Below are 19,262 nucleotides of genomic sequence, written 5' to 3' on the forward strand. Positions count from 1 at the left end.
AAGTCTGAAAATGAACTACAGTTGCACATTATTAGTCTTACTTTGGAGGTTTATAATTATAACATAAGTAATTTAAGGATGATCTGACAGTTAAAACTAAGGTAGTCTCCCATTACCCTTGAAGGGAATCTGGGGAGGGCAAGTCTTGTACAAATTCAAGGCCTTTCTTCTTTCTCATGAGAGTCGAAGGCTAGGCACCCGTTGCTGTGGGTTCAATAAAATAAACTATTATTTTATTGAACATTTATCATTAAAGTGTCTTAGCCCTACTCACAGACAAGGGCCACGCTGCACCACGCGCTGCACAGACACAGAAATAAAAAGGACAGTCTCCGTCTCGCAAAGGCTATGGACTAAGGATAAGGCAAGATATAACAGATGGAAACAGACAGATGGAGGAAAGCAAGAAAACAATGATACAATGTCAGTCAGCATGACGGGAAGTCAGCTCAGCACCCCAGTAGTCTGTTAAGCAGCTTTTTGCAGGAATCGCGGCAAAATGCAGGGAGCGGCATGGGAAAGAGCATGAAGGTGCCTGTCTGCAGGCTAGCACAGGGGTAACGAAGGCTGGCACCGCTGGCTTCCTGGGGATCATGAAAGGTGAGGGATGTGCCGAGAGTAAGTAAAAAGGGCCTTGAAAGTGAAGAGCAAGCCTTCGAGGTGGAGGCAATGGAGAGGAGTGAGCCAGAGGACGCAAGGCATCGGAAGCAAGATGTTAGGTTTTGTAGCTGGCCCTCGCGTAAGTAGAGGTGGGGTTAGGCTGTGAAGTCCAGAGAAGGGCATATGGCAGCATTTAGAATGGGAGATGGCTGGGGGTGGGTGATGGCATCTCAGAGCCTTCAGGTGGAAAGAGTCAGAGATTTAGACAGCTTGAGTGAAGGGACCAAGGGGAAGAGCCAAGTCAAAGGTGGGGCTCAAATGAAAGGTCTGAGGGATAGTCTGGTGAGAAAAGTAGAGGACTGGCAGAAGCCACTCAGAGCATGAACTGACATCCATAATAGGAGGATACCAAACACAGCCTGGGCTTCTGCTCCAGACTGAGGAGGGCAGGTGGAGTAAAGGGCTGGACCTGCGAGTCGCTATCACAGAGGCAGTACCTGGGTTTGTGTCTGTGAGATTCTCCCAAAGGAGATGTAACAAGGACAGCACACAGCACATAGAGCCCTGGGAGACCTATGCAGAGAGCCTGGGAGCTAGAAGAGAAATATTCTCCAAAGTCCATGCTGAAGGATCCACTGGAGAAATAGGAAGCTGGCAGAGAAAGACAAGACTTCAAGTAACTTCTGGAATTGATTGACAGGTCAGGAAAGCTGAGGATGAAGTATTGGTTTTGAGATTTAACCATAAAGAAGTCATGAGGGAGTCTGGAATGAACATTTCTTAGGTACTGAAAGGGATGGACACTGGTAGAATCCAAGATAGGTTTGGTATGTCCATCTTTGGAGATATTCCGAACTTCACTGGACAAAGTCCTGAGCAACCTGATCTGGCTGGATCTAAGTCCCTTCCAGCCCTGGAATATTCTATGAATCTCTGTCAACAATTGTTCAGTGTGTTCCATGAGCTTAGAAGTGGAGAGAGAAGGCAAGGTGGGGCAGGAATGGAGGTGGCAAATGGGTTTCAGAGTGGAAGTTTCTGGATATGATTGAACCTAAAGCATGATTGTACTGTGAGGAGAAATTAGTAGTCAAGAATGAGGGTGTAAGGACAGAGTAGGGGATGGGATAAAAGTGAGTGCAAAGGAGACAGCGTGAAATATTTGAGGCAAGTGTGGGGATGGTCAAGAAACTCCTCCATTGGTGACCTCAGAGAAGAATGAAAGGCAGATGGAGGGCAGGGAAGCACAGAGGTAAGGAAGTTTCACAACAGATGTTGTCCATAAACTCTTGGGAGCATTAGGCAAGATCCTGCCCTTGGAGAGAAGCAGAGCAAAGAAGAAAGGGAACCTCAAGGAGTGAACAGTGCAAGAGTCTTAACAGTGTATGAGACAGGTAGCAGAACTCGAGATTGAGTGAATCCACTCAAAAGAGTGAATATATAATGGATGAAGTCACCCTTGCTCTTCGTTGTTGCAATTCATCAGACCAAAGATAGACTTTCCTAGCACAGATATCTCCATCTGAGCAAGTCACCCTGGGTTCCCTTTAAAGTCAACACAGAAGATCAGAGACTTTGCGGGCATGCTTCATCTCATCCTAAAATAGAGATCTAAAACAGATCAGCTGACTCATGCCCTAAAAGAGTATGATTTTTCCCCACAGATTATCAAGGGAGTTTACACACCTGAGTTCAGATTGGAAGTCTGCACTGCAGGAATATAACTTACTTAAGTGCCATGCTGCCTGTCCACCCCAAACACTGCGGTCTGAACACGGGAGCAGGGAACTGGTATCAGAGATGAGCTAAGACTGGGCAACCTTGCTGTGGGAAAGAAGGGCAGAAGGGTCAAAGGTAGAAGAGACTGAAGAGTGGAGACAAGACAGAGGTGAGATGACTGAGCACAGAAGACAATTCATTAATACTGGTCACCTGGACTGTGGGTTTATGGCCAATGCTGAGGGAGAGCAGGCTGCTTCAGAAATTGTCATCAGAGAAAACACAGAAAACTCTCGAGAGTACTGAGTGTGCGGCTCCTCTCGAGAGTGCGAAAGTTGACTAAGGGTTGCAAGTACGAGACTGGGGCTCCTGAAACAGGAGCATGTGAACATGTGAACACCTGCATCTGAATGAGGTGTCTAAGCTCCCTTTAGGGTCAACTAAAATCTGAGGATCAGTTCTGCTGCCCAAACATAGGCATCGAGTGTTACTTGAGATGCCCAGTGGTATCACATCTCCATTTCCATCAGGGCACAGGTCTCCCATAGGTCTGGTGTCGAATTTACCAGCTCTGCACGGATGTCTTGGGCACTCTGCTACATCTCAGGTGGCACTAGATGTACCTACTACTGCGGGTAGGTAACAAGAGTTGAGTCCAGTGAAGTGTAGGAGTGATTCAACTGACCCTGGAGTCGATACCCATGTGTCGGCAGTTGAATGCATCAGGAATCACTGAAAGCTGCTATTGCAGAAGGGTGAGGGACCTCCCCCACCAGCTCCAGGCAGATGTGGAAGTCCTCGGACTGAACTAGGTGCTATTTTTAGGCAACTGGATCCCATCCTGCATTGTCACCAATTGCAGAGGGGTGTAAACACACAACCCACATGTAGGAACCTCTGTGGAGAGATTTAACCTCAGGTTTAAGTCATCTGTCAGCTGAACTTCACCCTTGGTCTGTAATTCAGATACCCTGAATGCCAAGGCATGAGGGCATTGGCGTGACGGATGGACTCAGGAGTCTGCTACAGAAGAAGACAGATTGAAACAGACTCCTCAATATTTCAAGCATAAAACAGATGTCTTGGCTTCCACAGGCACAGCCTCAGAGCCCTGATGCTACTGCAGATTTTATCAGGGCAATCAGTCTGAAGAACTAGGTAGCCCTAGCACAACCAGGTCCAAAGTGCTGAATGTATTTCTGGCAGCCCTGTGCAGCCCAGAAAGTGCGGACTGAATGGGTGATGGAGTGCGAGCGATTGTGCTGTCAGGGCAGAAGCACGCTGATGGGATGGCACAGACAGAAAGTGTACTGCAGGAGCTATTCTGAACCTGTGGGTAAAAGAAAGACTCCAGTTTCCAGCACTGCCAGTTTGTAATTTTTCATCCCCCACTAAATTCACTTATTTATTTTCTTGTTTAAACTTAGCACATAACTTGAAGAACGTACCATTTTAGCTTGACAAGTGGTTTATTCAGGCAGCTGATTTACCAATTCAAAGGCTACTCCCTACAGACTCCTACCAGAAATGTAAGCGTTCAGTCGTAAACCTCTGATTTAATTAAAGAAAGACTTAGACCGCCAAACATTATCGCAGCTGGAAAATCCATAATTAGTTGTACATTTTTCCGAAGGAACTTTCCCCTGATTTGCCTGAAACCTGGGGAAGGGCTCCATACATCTATCATAATTTCCTACCACTTTCAGCTCAGGCATTAGAGACGCTGTGTGGGCAGATTTAATAGGTTCTTTCTCGCTTCCTGGTGAGGAGAAGGATTGCATAAGATATGAGTCAAGACACCAGTCCTGAATCTGTGACTGTGATACTTGCAGGAGCTGCACTGTCTGCTTGCTGGTTGGGATGGCAATAAACAGCACACTTTGCAGCAGCGGTATCAGCCTACTTTGGGTCACTGAAGAAAGGTTGACTAAAATGTTCTCTTTTTGCTTGAAATCGGGGGCTCGGCATGACCCACTCTTTGGGAGGAAGGCACTGGGTTTCCTTTTCTCACCCCAGCTTAGCCTTTCACACTCCTAGCTGCATCCTAAGCTTTCCGACCTCTGAGATAAGCTAAAATAAGCTAAGATAAAGCGTTCTTTGGTGAGGGGCCTCTTGATCACTCTCTCAGGGTCCCTGTTTATTCCCAGTCGCCTCTTTGAGGTTGTTTTCCACCCAGGTCCAGAGCCTTTCGACACAGGGTTTTTCCCCCTGTATGTGGAATAAAATTTTAAACATCTCATGCACCACCGACAAAGAAATGTTAAGCTTTCTCCATGTTCAGGTCCCCAAAACCTGGGTCTATTTAACCTAATTTTGGGCATCTTCCCACAATACCTAACTTATGTGCTTAGTTATCCTAGGCACCTTCTGATACTGGAAGGAACCATGTACCCTCAGAGAGTCCATCTTAGGCACGCCGAATCTTTTTTTTTATTGTGAAGGTGGTGAGACACTGGCCCAGGTTGCCCAGAGAAGCTGTGGCTGTCCCCTCCCTGGAAGGGTTCAAGGCCAGGTTGGATGGGCCTTTGGGCAACCTGGGCTAGTGGAAGGTGTCCCTGCCCATGGCAGGGGGTTGAACTAGATGATCTTATAGGTCACTTCCAACCCAAACCATGTTATGACCCTGTAACTCGTTAGGGACTGTGAGGCAACTGTTGTCCCAACTTAAATAGCCCAGTTAGGTGCCTGAGGTTTCGCAGAGTGATGCTGGGCCCAAGTTCCTCAGATAATTTTATCTCATTAAACAGTTTTCTCGGTTTAATCCCGATTTGCTCTTTTGAGATCGGAAACGGCAGTTAAGCCCAGATTCTGTTTATCCCTCAATCTGATTTAGACAGAATCAGCTAATAAACACTCCTGCTTTCTCCGATGGTATTTCAGTAATTATGGCAGATTGTTAGCGCTAGCGCAGACAGCAACGAGAAAAATCTTTTTTCAGCTTTCCTCAAAGTCATGTTGACCTACGCCGGTTCTCTTCCACCCGTTCCAGCTCCTATTTCTCCAGCCTAGTAAACCATGGCACATAGCGCAGCCTCCCCATTCATACATTTATTTCCATCATCCCCGAGCAGCACTGACTCTTTGGTGCCTGTGTCTAGTCATGAGCTCTAACTCGTTATTATCATCGTCATGCTAATACCTGGTTTCATGTCCTGCATCCGCAGTTTGAACTCCTTCACTTGCACTAATACATACACATTTCAGCTCCTCTTTTAACAGAGCACTCCCACTGTCCTTTCACTAATCGAATCACCTACTTAAATCAGTCTTCTTGTGTATAAGCACTTTCTTTCTCCTTGCTGCCCACCCTTCTGCCCACTGACACACTTTATCTTCACTTACTTGCTTTTTCCCTCTGTTTTTTTTTTTTTTTAATCAAGACTACATGTAGATTACCTCGGTCTCTCCCACTAAACCGCATAAATTTTTTCAATCACAAACCAAGAAAAAACAGAGTGGAGTTGGCTCTGTCGGGTATAAATGTTCTTGAGATGATACCCAAAACACGCAAACACTAAAACAACTGAGATTTTCCAGAACAGCTGAATAATCCTGTTGACCAGATCCCAACAATTATGGGTTTCCAACTACCTCAATGCATGCAAGCCTAAAAACTCAACTAGATCTTCAGCAAAATACTTAAAACTAATTTAGTATTTTGCTGGCGTGCCAAGAGGTTGGTTAAAAAGTGCAGTAGCTGGGGTATCACAACCATTCGTAGATCACTTTTTATCCTCTCAGGCTGCCTAGTACCATCGGTTGTGGTAAGGACAGGGACTCTTAATTAACAGGCCATTATATTCACAGTATTGTAGATCTGCTTTTATGAAACACATCCAGTGAGGTCACATCCAGAGTCCTCTCCCGCCTGGGTGCTTTTGCGCTAGATAGAAAGAATCCCCACGTTAGAAGCTTTGCAATGAATGTGTTATTGGCACAAGTCAGGACCTGATTTTTAAATATTCCTTTTTCCAAGATATTCGCAGTCAGGAGGGCCACCTGTATTTTATATTCTCCTCTGGAATCAGCACATTAATCAATCGCTGTATTTTAATACGTTATATTTCACCTTTAAAGGACTTTACATGGGGGAAGCTGAACTGGTCAGGCCTGGCTCGCTCTGAAAATCTTCCACAACGATGGCCTTTTTTAAAACTCCTCTCTGATTTTTATTTCAGGTGACATTTTATTGGAAAGGATTTTAGCATATTACATCTCAGACTGAGTAAGTCTCTGGATATTGTTAGAAAATTAATAAAGAATGTGAACAGCTTCCTGTATGATGTGTAAGCGATAAACATTCAGAAAACCCTTCCTCCTCCCCTCTCTGCCTGTGAATTGCTCTTCTAAAAATAAAGGGAATGACAGAATTTCTGTATTGTATGACAAGAGGAGCCCTTCAGTCACTTGCAGCAGAGAAAAGCAAATGGCAAGCTTTCTCACAGATGACATTTGGAACTGTTATTAGCGCTACAACGTACGGGCTGAATTCTGCTCTCCCTCGCACCGCTGTAATTAGGGGAAAATGGCACTGAAATCAAGCAGGCTATTCCTCCTACTTCCCAGGGAAAGCAAGCACGGGAGCGCTGCCTCTTGCAGCAGTTATTTACTTTTTTATTGCTGCCTCTTCTCTTCCTCACCCAGTCACCCCAGGCACGCACCCTGACACATGTTATTTTCTTAAGCCTCACTCATAAATTATAAGGTGATGATTTTTGGGGATGTGCATAAACTAGGATAGGCTGAGACCAGGAAATTTAATTGCATTTGTAATAGGAGATGGGTTCAGATACAAAGCTGCCTTTTCTTGTCATCATTTTAATTATTTTAAGGAATGTTTGCCTTGACGTACTTTAGCATTCTGATTTATCTAGCGCTGAAAAATAACACCCAATTCACTGCAGAATCAACGCAGACAAAAATGAACATACACTGCCTTTTGGGAGATGTTACGTTGGATACATGGCAGATAACTGCTACGAGGAGAATAAATAACTCAGGAGACAGAAAATGTTATGGAGGCGCCTTTATTTTTTCAGTCTACTTCTTCCCTCTACTTAGTAGAGAATGAAAACTGGTGCAGTTATTTATTTTCTTATATCCAGAGAGGTGGACAGTCTGGAGCTATATTCATACGGACAGCTGGATATATTGCTTATACCAACACCAGAAAAGCTTAATTGCTTTTGAGAAGGAGCTCAATAACTTGATGAAAGATTAAACGATGTTCTGTCTGTGAAACATGGATCGTGAAGCTGCAGTCAATGACCCTGGAGACTCCTCTCACTCCTCCGTACCTCTGGAGCGGTGGGGGAAGGACTGTCAATCCCTTCCCAGATCAATGACCTGCATCTTCTGCTGCTCCAGCTTCAACTGTACCTGCTCTTGGTGCTTTAGAGGAAGAGTAAGTAAATAAAACACAGCTGGACGATTGTGATTTTAGGGGGAGATTTCTTTCTTGCTCTTGCTGACACCCAGCTGCAACATGCTGCTCCATACTTGCACTGAATGCCTCAGGGAGTGCATTATGGCTGTCTCTGGGGAAAAGCGGAGCTCCTTCTTCCTTCATGGCACCCAGAGGGAAGCAGTGAACGACTGCAGGGAGCCCACTGACACCCACACCTAAAAGAGTCCTTGCAGAGGTTCATCTCAACTTCTCTGTCTGCCCAGGCAGCAGAGCATCTCCCCAAACAGAAGGCCTGTCCTTTTGCTGACTGGGAATACAGTCCCTGATCGACCATCACAGACAGACCACCTCTCCTGGGGGAGAGTTTTGAGCAAGCTGAATGGACTTCTTACCTAGGAAAATCACATCTCAGCCCCTGGTAACACCGCCACTATCTCAAAATGTCTGCCGCCAGATTTTAATGTATGCTCACCACCAAGCCCCAACGCTCACTACGATCAGGTATCAGCTCTCTACAAGTGGACTCTAGCATAGAAGAGCAAGGAAAACAGTTCCCTGTCACAGGAAAAGCAGGCAGCCACCCCACTCATTTGAAAAACCCCTCACGTACAGAAATTTCCCCTCAGCACGCACCTACTTCCAGATCACCCGATGCCTGCTAGCTGATGCCTGCAAGTTGAGGCCTGTAACAATTAGTGATCCATTATACCTTAAATATTAAGAAATTATTTTGCCAAACAATGTTTAACTTTGTATTTAACAGGGCCTGAGTGATTAAAATGTAGAGAAAATATCCTAACCTTGAGAATAGATACATCCTGGCAGAAATGGTCAAACAAGGCGGATAAGAAAGAACATCTTGGCCGGACAACAGAGTTGGGAAACATCCATGGAGAAGAAAATGTCCTCAAAAGACTTGTGACCATAAAAGGGAAAAAGGGGCTAATTCCCCAAACGACCACCTGAGACCCCTGTGCACGCATAGTGTAATTTTGCAACGCCAGCATTATGTAGATGTAATAGATACGCAGAACGGTGGAGAATTCTTAGCAAATGTATGAATATTCATGTGTTTAAGGTATATAAAGGATGAACTTTTGTTTTAGCGTATGCACATTAGGTGGAACGATCCCCCATGCACCCAGCGCTGCAATAAAGAATATCTGCTTACTAAAAACTTCAAACTAAGTCTTAGAGGGTTCTTTTGAGACTTTCCGGTAACACACCCTGACTCAGCAAGCGGCTGCGGAGAGCCGGGAGGGAAAAGGTTGGGGTTGGAGGTTGGTTGATGTGCGTGGAGACGCACCCGCCCCCCTCAGCGCTCCCATCCGGGCCCTCAGAGCCGCTCTGCCCGCCAAAACGCCGGCGCGCGCTCCCTCAGCCGCCGCTCGGCGGCGCCCGCCCCGCCCCGCCCCGTCCCGCCCTCCAATGGCCGCTGGCGGCGCGCGCAGGGGGCGGTTCCCGCGCATGCGCCGCGCGGGAGCGAGTCCCTAGCGACGGAGTGGGTTGGTAGGGCGGCGGCGCACGCGCAGTAGGGCGGGGCGGGTTGGCGCCGCGGCCCCGGGGCGGCCACCGTGAGGGGAAGGGGGCGGCCGGGCGGCCGCTATGGAGCCGGGAGAGGGGGAAGCGGAGGAGGAGGAGGAGGAGCGGGTTCCTGTGAGTACGGGGTCTGCGGAGGGGTTCGGGCAGGCGGCCTGTGGGGCCAATGTGGCAGGGAGGCGGTAGCAGCTCTGAGCAGCCCCTCAGCCCGTCTCCGGCCTTGGGGAGGGGGGTGTGACAGGCTGGTTGGTTCACTCGTGTCTCTCTTTCCCTCTCCCCGGGCAGGGGGAACTGTCCTGATCTCACTGCCCCGGAAAGGGGATATCACTGGCTGATTCCCCCCAGAAAAAGGGGGGATGCAACTGACCTGAGGCCCCCCCCTTCTCCTGTCCCGGAGAAAAAGGGGGCTGTGACCGGCCTGATCCCTCTCCATCCCCTGCATTCATCCCTGGGAGAAGGGTGGCTGTAACTGGCCTGATTCCTCCTCCCCTCCTGGGAGGAGGGTGTGTGTGTGTAATTGTCTTCTTTCCTTTGTGCCTTATTCTGCCCTGGAGAGGGGTGGGTGCAGTTGGCTTGGTCGCTAACCCCCCCTGGGAAGCCAGAGCCAGTGGGGCTGGAGTGGCCTCAGGGAGCCATTCATGCCCTAGACGGGCTCATACATGGCTCTGTGCTCTTTGCTGTGTTCGTATCAATGCTAGAGATGAGGAGGAGGAGATCTCGGGAGATCGTGGATGTCCCATCACGTCCTGCCACCTCCATGTACTGGAATCAATGTTTTTCTGAAGTTGCCCCTTGTGAGAGCATTGGGAAGCTTCCTTCCAGTGGTGTTGCGCTGTTCTGGCACCTCGTCTTAGCTGTCCCGCTGTTCTCATGGTGGTTTCCAGAAGTGTAAAGGGCTTGTAGCACCTACACAAGTTCTCACTCTTGCAAACTGTTGGGAGGCATCTTTGTGCAGGGTGCTTGAACAGCTCATGTTGGCCACTGGAGTCTGGAGAGGTTTATGGATATCACATCCACCATTCTGTGTTAGGAAAAGTGTAAGAATACAACCCAAAATGAAAAGTTACAAGGTGGTGATCACTCCAGAGCTTTGTTCCAGAGCTCTGAAGGAGGTCAGAGGCGCAACAGCCAAATGGCAACCAGTGGTAGATGCCATACCAATTCTACAAACGTTCCCTGGGAAGAACCATGGATTGGTACAGGTTTCAGTCTGATCAGGAAAAATGATAGAAACTAAATCAAAGAATGGAAACGACCATGTGAATAAATATGGCATGTTAAACACCTAACAAATATGTGAATATGGGAACTTGGATAGTGTAATCTTAATTCATTTTCCAAAAGCCTTGTGCTGAAGGACCTTTACCATATGTTTTCAGGAAGGCTAATTTGCCACAGAAGGGGCAGTTCTTGCACTACTGTGTAGTCTTGTAACTAGAAATGAATTGCATTTGAATGCTGATTTACAGACAAATTTCACAGTTAACTTTATGATTCCAAACTGTATGTGATGTTACAGACCAATGAACTTGCCTCCTGCTCCTTGTTTTACCTTCACAGTGTTCATCACAGGTCAGTTTGTTTTGATCCTTTCTGGGTGTCAAGTTTTGTTGTTTTATGGCAGCTATTCCTCCCTTTGCTGTGTTTGTTTTGCCTGGTGGTTTAACTGCTGCTCTGACAACCAGAGATCAGCTCTGGGAATACCAGATGGAGCTGAGCCAAGCTTGTTGCTAGTGTACTGCTGCTCTTCTGGGTCAAGGGGGTGCAGGTGCAGATAGATAGTAGGCCAGGCGGATCTTCTGTCTGTTGTAGAATGGCTGCTCTTACACCTTTAGTGTATGTTTCTGTTGCAGGAGACTATTTTAGCTATAATCTCAATTGACAGAGAATAACATTGAAAACGGATGTTTGTAACTTGTAACATGCAGGACTGTAGCTTCACCAGTGCCTTATAAACCACGAAGCCCCAGCTCACCTCTCTGAAGTGACCTGTGCTGCTGTGTCCTGGTTACTTTTTGTTGCCTCTGTGTTGTTTTGTCACTTACTCCAACAGAGAGAAAACCAGCGCAGCTAGGCACTGGACTGTTAACCGCGCTTAAAGCTGGCTTAAGAAACATCTACTCAACTCTTACCTCAAGTTTTTGCTTACTGAAGAGAGAGTGGGACTGTATCTTCCACCAAAGTGCCAGTTTATGATCATTTAAAGGCATTATGGAACTTCTGGCATCAGACTGTTAAGAGTGGGAAGAAATTCTGTAACCAGCATAGTGATACTTTTTACTGTTTATACTATCTCTTGTTTTATCAGTGAATATACTTTGTCCATTTCCTCTTTTAGTTTATTTTTGATTTTGAGGATGATTTAAGCCCTGTCCTGCAAACTTTTTGATTTTGCATTTAGCTAAGTGTAGGTATTACAAATAAGATCCAGGAGGATCAAGTTTTTGTTTCTTATTCTTAAATGCTCAAATTGATGGCTGCATTCCAGAAAGCCCATCATTAATAGAATCCTTTTCTTTTTTAAAGCTAAGTAGAAACATCAAACTAAGGTACCTAATGACAGGAGTGCCTTTTATTTCAATGGTAATTTAGTGTGGTAAAGATAAAGGAATGAGCATTTTCTTAAAACTCAGAGGACAGTATAATACAAATTACAGATCTTGTAAGTATGATCTAACCAAACAAAAAAAAATATCAGGGGATACTCAGTGCTTTTTCAGTGGTCCAAACCCAAGAATTTAAAGAAGTAGTTGACCTTCAGGAACGCTGTTAAATGTTCGTATTGGAGTTATGATTTGGACAGCAACCAGTTAAGGGATTTTTGCACAGGAATGAAAATAAGCTGCCTTGTGTGAAACTAAATTTTTTGTCTTTATTTGTAATAAGTAGACAAGAGGTTGATGCTTGAGGGAAGCTAATGGTTTTGATTAATAACTGTTAGGTTGCTGAAGGTGCTGAAGCAGTGTTAACGTATTAGGAATTTAGTATGTTCTTATAATTGGAAATTAGGTGCTCGTCTAGGTTCCATGTCCCACAAGAGGTTGGACCAGATGATCTTTTGAGGTCCCTTCTAACTGACCTATTCTATGAAACCCAAAATGATTAGTTCTGAATCAATAGAAGGAGGAATCCAGCTTCAGTTGCAAAGAAATGGGATAAACCCATAGTTTCATTTAGATTTTCCTTACTCCGTGTGCCCAGTAGAAGAGCTTGTGGGTGAGAGGTAGTGCCTGGGGTGGTGGAGGCTTAGGTAAACGACATATGCAAGTCCAGAGGGCTGGACAGGGTGGATCTAAGGGGGGTGGTGGAGCTCGCTGATGTCATGAAAGGCCTGTCTCTATTGTCTTTGAAAGGTTGTGATGACTGTGAGATATCTGTAATAACTGCAAAAAGGTTGGTTACACTCTTTTTCAAGAAGGGCAGGAAAGAGGCCCTGAAGAACTACCACACAGTTAGCCTAGTCAGCTGTTCAAAATCGAACTGGTGGTATTCCTCCGGGGTCAATCCTTGGGCTAACGCTGCGTAATGTCATCAATGGTGACCCAGGGAGACAGGGTGAATGCACTCGCATCGAATTTGTGGATGACAGCAAGTTGGAGGGAGTGAATGATATGCTGAAGGACAGGGCTGCCATTCAGAGGCACCTTGGCAAGCTGGATTAATGGCCCAAGAGGAATCTCGTAACCTTTAGCTGTGAAAAATGTAGAGTCTTTCTCACTGAGGAAGAAAATCCCCGTACATCAGTACTGACTGGTGGCCCTTCAGAGAAGAACCTGAGGACCTGGTGGATGGCAAATTGAATGTGAGTTGACAGCTCACCCTTTGCAGCCATGAAGGCCTGCCATGCATTGGGCTGCGTTAATAAGAGCAGAACAGGCAGCTGGAGGGAGCTGAATATTCCCTTTTCCTGGCCACAGCTGGATCCTGTGTCCTGTTCTGGGCTGTCAATGAAGTGGCCCGAGGCTGGTGGAGGCCACCAAGACACTCAGGGGGCTGGAGCATGTGGTGGATGAGGAGAAGCTGTGGAGCCTGGGTTGGTTTGGCCTGGGGAGGAGGAGGAGGAGGCTGAAGGTTGTTTGGCCTGGGAAGGAGGAGGAGGAGGCTGAAGGTGAGGATCTGGCAGTGGCACTTCCCTGCCAGAAGGAGGGTTTAGAGAAGGCAGAGGAAGACTCTTCTTGGAGGTGCACGGTGCCAGGCCAAGCAGCAGCGATGTGTTACAGGCAGGAGAAATCCGAAGAGGAGAGGAGGAAGCCAGTTCTTCAGGAGGAGGGTGGTGAAGTGGTGGACCAGGGCCCTGCAGAGGTGGTAGAGCCGGCCTCCTTGGGAAGAGTCACAGGTTGAGAGGCTGAGGCCTGAGCAACCTGATCTAGCCTTGAAGTTATCCCTGCGTCGAGCAGGAGGTTGGTCTAGGTGACCTCAGGAGGTGCCTTCCAACCTCCGTTACGCTGTGATTACACGGGTAAAACTCTGCTCCAGGCATTAATGTGTATTACAGTAATCAGCTTTCAGGTTGCCTTACAATGCCCACGGCCGAGGCGTGACTGAACAGAGCGCTGCCAGCCTTGGAAGCTTTACCTTCCTAGGAAACTGAGCAAAAAATAGGCAGATGTGGTGCAGATCAGCAATGATTAATTTTCCGCTCGTTTTAGGACATTCCATAAAGTTACTGATGTTATAATCTTGACAGTGGAAACAACTATTTTTGAGAGAATCAAAACGATGCGCTGACAATCTTTGAAATGTCAGTGTATGTTGTGTAAATACACGTTACCCTCCTGGAACCCTTTCAGCACATCCGCCCCAGTTTACTGTGTCATGAATCTTCCCTTGTTACAGTTGAGCTTTGCTGTGCTGGTTCTAATCTCTCGTGGCCATTCGAAAGCCCAATATTTGTCACACAAAAGTAATAAAATAGTTCAGAATTTACACAGCACCTGGTGTACGGGTTGGTGGTGCCTTTGTGCCCCGAGTGGTGTGGGTCTGGAAAGTACTGCTAGCATGCCAGTCCTTACTGGAAAAACAAGGTACGGCTTAAATAATTTGTGTTTCTCATACCTGACAGCACCAAATCATTGTTACATTCTTCTGAATAATATTTTTGATATCAATATTATTTACTGGTACGTTCATAGATGATCTTCCAGTGCTGAATTATTTGCAGATAATGAGAATTTTGTTATTCATTTCACTAGCTGGACTTAAATGCTAAAAATTTTCATGTGATTCGTGGTACTGGGCTTCTGGCCAAAAAAAAAATCTCTGATGTCAAAAACTTACTCTTCATTTGAATGAGACTTTTTTTGTTTGTTTTTTTTTTTTTTTTCACTTTGTCTTCTGACACACAAAGTAGGGTTGACACAGACTATAAAGCCACAATAAATGAAATTGTTGGTTTATTGTGAAATGCAATCGCGTTTATGTAGCGTTAAGGGAATTCTGAGTTTGTGTGTAGCCTCTGACGTGCTGCACAACAGTTGCTTTGCCTGTTCATTACAAGCTGATAATTGTGCCATGAAATGAGCAGCTAGGTATAAGACAGTGTGACCTACATTCGTAGTGTTCTGGCAAAATCGTTTCTTTAATCTGCAGGGACACAGTGGTCAATTCCGTGTTTTAACAGGTAAATATGTGCCTGTTTCTCCCCGTTCCTTTGTTCCTTCCGCACAGCTGGGGAAGACCTTGCCCTGCAGCAGCGGGTTGCTGACTCCAAGTGGCACGAGGCTTGCACTGCACATCAGGTGATGGGAGCTGCTCTCACCTTGGCTTGCTTCAGTCAAATTCATGCTTGTCTGAAATATAAAATGTTTATTTAATTATTCATTAATTGTGGTTTTTATATTGTATGTGTGTTTATCCACTAGGAGTAGGCGATAAAAGCACAGAAATGCAAGAATTTAGAACAAACTATTTGAAACCACTCGAAGTAAATTGTTAAGAAAATACCCAGTGTGACTGTTAAGGACAATAGATTTCAAACCTGTTTAATTATTATCTCTGAGGGGATAAGTGATCTAGTAGTCAAAGGGGTGGTGGAGTGTGATTGTATCGTGATCTCTGAAGAGTTTTTGATCTTGGGACAAACTAATCAAATATACAGCAAGTTTGGAAGGCATTTCAGCTACAGTTTTTGATGTATTTTCCTGGCTTGCTCCTGTTAAGTATTTTCATTGATGAATCTCATAATTAGTAGATGGTGAGACTCAGAAAATAAGTAGATAAGGCTGGACTGGGGAAAGTGATAAATGCTCTGGAAAACGATACTGGAATCAGGAATGTTCTTGACAGAATGGGGAAAAATAAGCCCTGAAATTAGCAAGAGGGAATCCAGCAAAGGCAAATTCTGGGTGGGATCTGCCTCTAGCGCTGTTATGACCTGATCACCTTAATTTGGTGTGAATGCTTTCTGATGTTGGAAGAGTTGGTCCTGAACTCCACTGCCTGTTTTTGCAGAGCTGATGATTTTGCAGCTGCCTGTTCAGCTGGATAAGGAAACTGAAACACCGTTTTAGACTGAATTAACCTGGCCAGGTACCTCTGATTTTTAGGAGGGAGAAATGAGATGAAATGAAGGGTTTGGAATAAATGATGGTCTCTTTCTGATGTTTTGGGGAGATCAGATTGTTAGAATTACACATCTAGGGAGCTCTCTTTCCCATATCTCTCTACATCTTTGTTGTGCTGTGTTCTATTGTATGATATTTTTACTGGGATATTTTCGGTGTTTTGTGGGTCAGAATAAAGTAAGGAGAGCTAAGCCTGGATATTCAAACTTCCATAGTTCAAAACTGAGAAATGTTCCTATTTCATTATGAAATGCAGCATCAGTTAAGAATGCCAACAGGAGCTGCTGTTCCTACCATTTAAATTAATGGCACTGTGTTGTGTGGAGGTGGTTGTAGTTTTTCAGCTTTATTTTTGTCTTTTCCTCTCATTATGTATTTAGCAGCAAAAGCTAACTTTTGATGTATTGGATTTCAGGAAGAAAAACCTTGTTAAATTCTCTTCATTTGAGTTTAATTATATGGAAGCCCTCAGAGATGATTATACTAATTTAGTAAATCCTAACTTATTTCTCGCTTGCAACTGCTTTGTTATGTACCCTGTACCCTGGTACACACAGTGCTAATATGTGCCAGATTTCTTCCATTGTGCTATTTCTTTAATATTGCTCTTCGGTATGAGGATTAAAAATGAAATAATGAAGCAGAACGTGCTGTTGCCCATTTGCTTCCTTCCAGCTGCTAACCCATGAGGTCCTAGTGACTTGGCTGTCTTTGAAAAGGAGAGATTATTTCCTTTATGGTGTTTTGTTAATGCCGTGTCAGGTTTCTTTAAAGAGCGATGCTAAATGCATTGCACAGCCTTATGTATGCAAGCATGAGCAGCTACAGCTGGTGAGTGTGTGGGCCTTAAGCCTTGCCTTTGAGCTGGGGCATTTGTTATGTGAAAACACAAATCGAGCTCGGATGCTAGCAGGAGAATCCTACTGGTGTGGGAAGTATTTGACTGCAGGGAGTGATCATCTTTCCTTAAGGTCTTCCTATTACTTAAGCATCTCAAGTTTTTGATTCGCTTTGATTTAGAGCATAACATTTGGATATACGCAGTCATAGATACAGGCAGTTGTATAAAACTTTGCATTTTTTTCTTTTCTTTGAAGGAAATTTTGAAAGAGCAAACTCCAAAGAAGTCTTAGGTTTTTCTGGGAAGATTTTCTGAAATGTATTGGTTTAACTAATACAGTTTGAGAGAAACACAGACATGGTTCTTGTGATGCTGAGCGAGAGATGAATGATTTAATTAGTGGGATTGGAATGGGTAACTGTGTTGGTTTTGCTGAGCGTTTGCTGGGTGGGCTGCTCTGAAGCTGGGGTGGTAGGATTGCTTCTGGATTTGTAGAGCTTCTGGCTTGTTTTGAGTGTCTGGTTTTTCAGGATAGTTGCCTTCCTGGGAGAATCAGTCATTGATGGCAAAGCTTTCTTTCACATGAGATTTCTTGGGTTGAACATTACTGATGTTTTCTGAGGAGCATGATTCACTAATTATAAGTGTATTCCTTTCTCAGGGTTCCTGCTTCATCTCCCACCCCCCGATTCCAATCCTCTTCCCCTCCCACCCCGCAATAGCGTTGCAGACAGATCAGAAGTTTATGGGTATTTTGATAAGAAACGCTGACAGCGAACTAGAAATTGGAACTGGTAAACCTGGATGGAGTTGGGAGACTAACAATGAGTGTTTCTTGCTTTTCTGTCATATTTTTTTCTGCTTGCTTAAGCAAAAAAGAAGTATGTTTCTTGTTTAGATCAGGGAGGTGTGCGCTGCAAAATCATTTGAATTATGTTTTAACAGGAATTGACTCTAAATATCTTTTCTCTACAGTTCTGCCCCTTTCTTCTACAGTCTGCCAGTGTGCAGACCACCTTTCCTGGTCATGATGCTATAGCATCACTGTGACAATGACAGCAGCTACTTACATGAAATATTAAAATAGGTAAAGGCTATCACATTATCTAATTGTGATACAAACATTTATTTCATATCTTATTTCACGTTCTCATTCATTCTTTAATCTCCCTGGCTTATGATGCTGTAGGTGTTCTTCTTTTTGACTTTCTCTCATAACCTACAGGCAAAGACAGATGAAATTTTAGAGCATCAAATAAGAGATGTGCATTATGGTCAGATCAGACTACTTGGGGAATCGGCTCCACCGCTGATTTGCCATATTGTTGTACACTAAGTTCTCTGTGCCTAGTAAAAGGAGGATAAATATTTATCATGCACATTCTAAAGCAGTGCTGTGAATCAGTGTTTATGAAAAAAAGGCGCTATGTAAGTACTCTTAGCAATAGTAATACTACTTTGATTCCTTCCTGCTCTTCTGGGTGACTGAGTATTTGAGCCTTTGGTAGCTCTGGATATAATTATACTCTGAATCTTCTAGAATATTGCTATTTGTAGTAATCGCATCATAACTCATTAGCATTTCTTCACCAATTTCTTCTTGAGAAATCTGCATATGATATGTCTTTGGCTCTGTTTTCCCAAAATAAGACTGGTCGAACCTATTCCAAATTCTAATGCAAAATGAATGGGTTTTGAAAACTGTAAGTGCTAAGGGAGCATTTGGGAGGATGAAGTACTTCTGGGAAAGAAATTTTCACAAAGTAAAAACTCAGTTGTACTTTATCCTTCTGTACTCTCATTTTACCCCCATTTGTCCAAGACTTGTTCAAGGTAAATTCTCTCTCCAAGGAAGTTTCTTGCTGACTTCAGGTGACAGTGAATTCTGCTTTTTTTTTTCTTTTTTTTCCATTCTGTGATAAAATATTTTGGTAAAAGATTAAGATATGAAGCTACAGGTAGAAGAAACCTGTTCAGATTATGTTCTTCATGTTATTTTTCTTGCAGTGTTGTGACAAAGAATATGTCACTTCAGGTGCATTGAAACTCTACGGGAAAAGGCTGAAATTCCAAGTTTGTCTGTAAGGTTTAATGAAATTATTATCTTGGTGATATTTTGTTTAGGTTGCCAGTCAACTTTTTTTTTTTTTTTTCCTGAAAGCAAGTTAATCAGTAGGCTTTGGGAACTGAAGAATTGTCTTCATGTGAAGTGGTTCCTCTGGCATGCTGGTGGGTAGTGAGGGAAGTCTGCGATGCAGCTGCTGGCGGCGTAGAAAAAGGATTATAGTTAAGTGGCTGACAGGTATACGAGTAATGAAATGATTATGAGAGGAATTGCTCATCATAGGCTAAAGAAGGTCATTTTAAAGGGGAGAACGAAGAATAACACGTGCAGTTTGGTTGTTTAGTCTTTTGTTCATTGTGTGCATCTTGAATGCTGTCATTACTCATCCCTTCTGATGCCGTCTAGAACACCCACTTAATTAGCTGTGCTCAGCATATCTAAATAAAATCAGTACCTTTTTTTTGGAATTAGTTTTCTAATCACACGATAGGTCCCTTACCTAACGCTATTAATTTCCAGTACCTAATGCTA

The 19,262-nt window shown here is 44.5% G+C and overlaps 1 protein-coding gene across 2 annotated transcripts in view; it reads left to right on the forward strand.

The window, feature by feature from the left end:
* The first annotated feature begins 9,307 nt into the window (after positions 1-9,307).
* The window catches only part of ALMS1 (ALMS1 centrosome and basal body associated protein), a 74,756-nt gene continuing 64,801 nt past the window's right edge, over positions 9,308-19,262 (forward strand). For both annotated transcript variants that reach the window (XM_074821769.1, XM_074821770.1), the window contains exon 1: positions 9,308-9,379. In XM_074821769.1, coding sequence (XP_074677870.1) covers positions 9,329-9,379 — 51 coding nt within the window. In that variant the 5' untranslated portion in view covers positions 9,308-9,328. The remainder of the gene's footprint in view (positions 9,380-19,262) is intronic.

Source organism: Strix aluco, chromosome 4 (assembly GCF_031877795.1).
Source record: "Strix aluco isolate bStrAlu1 chromosome 4, bStrAlu1.hap1, whole genome shotgun sequence".
NCBI lineage: Eukaryota > Metazoa > Chordata > Aves > Strigiformes > Strigidae > Strix > Strix aluco.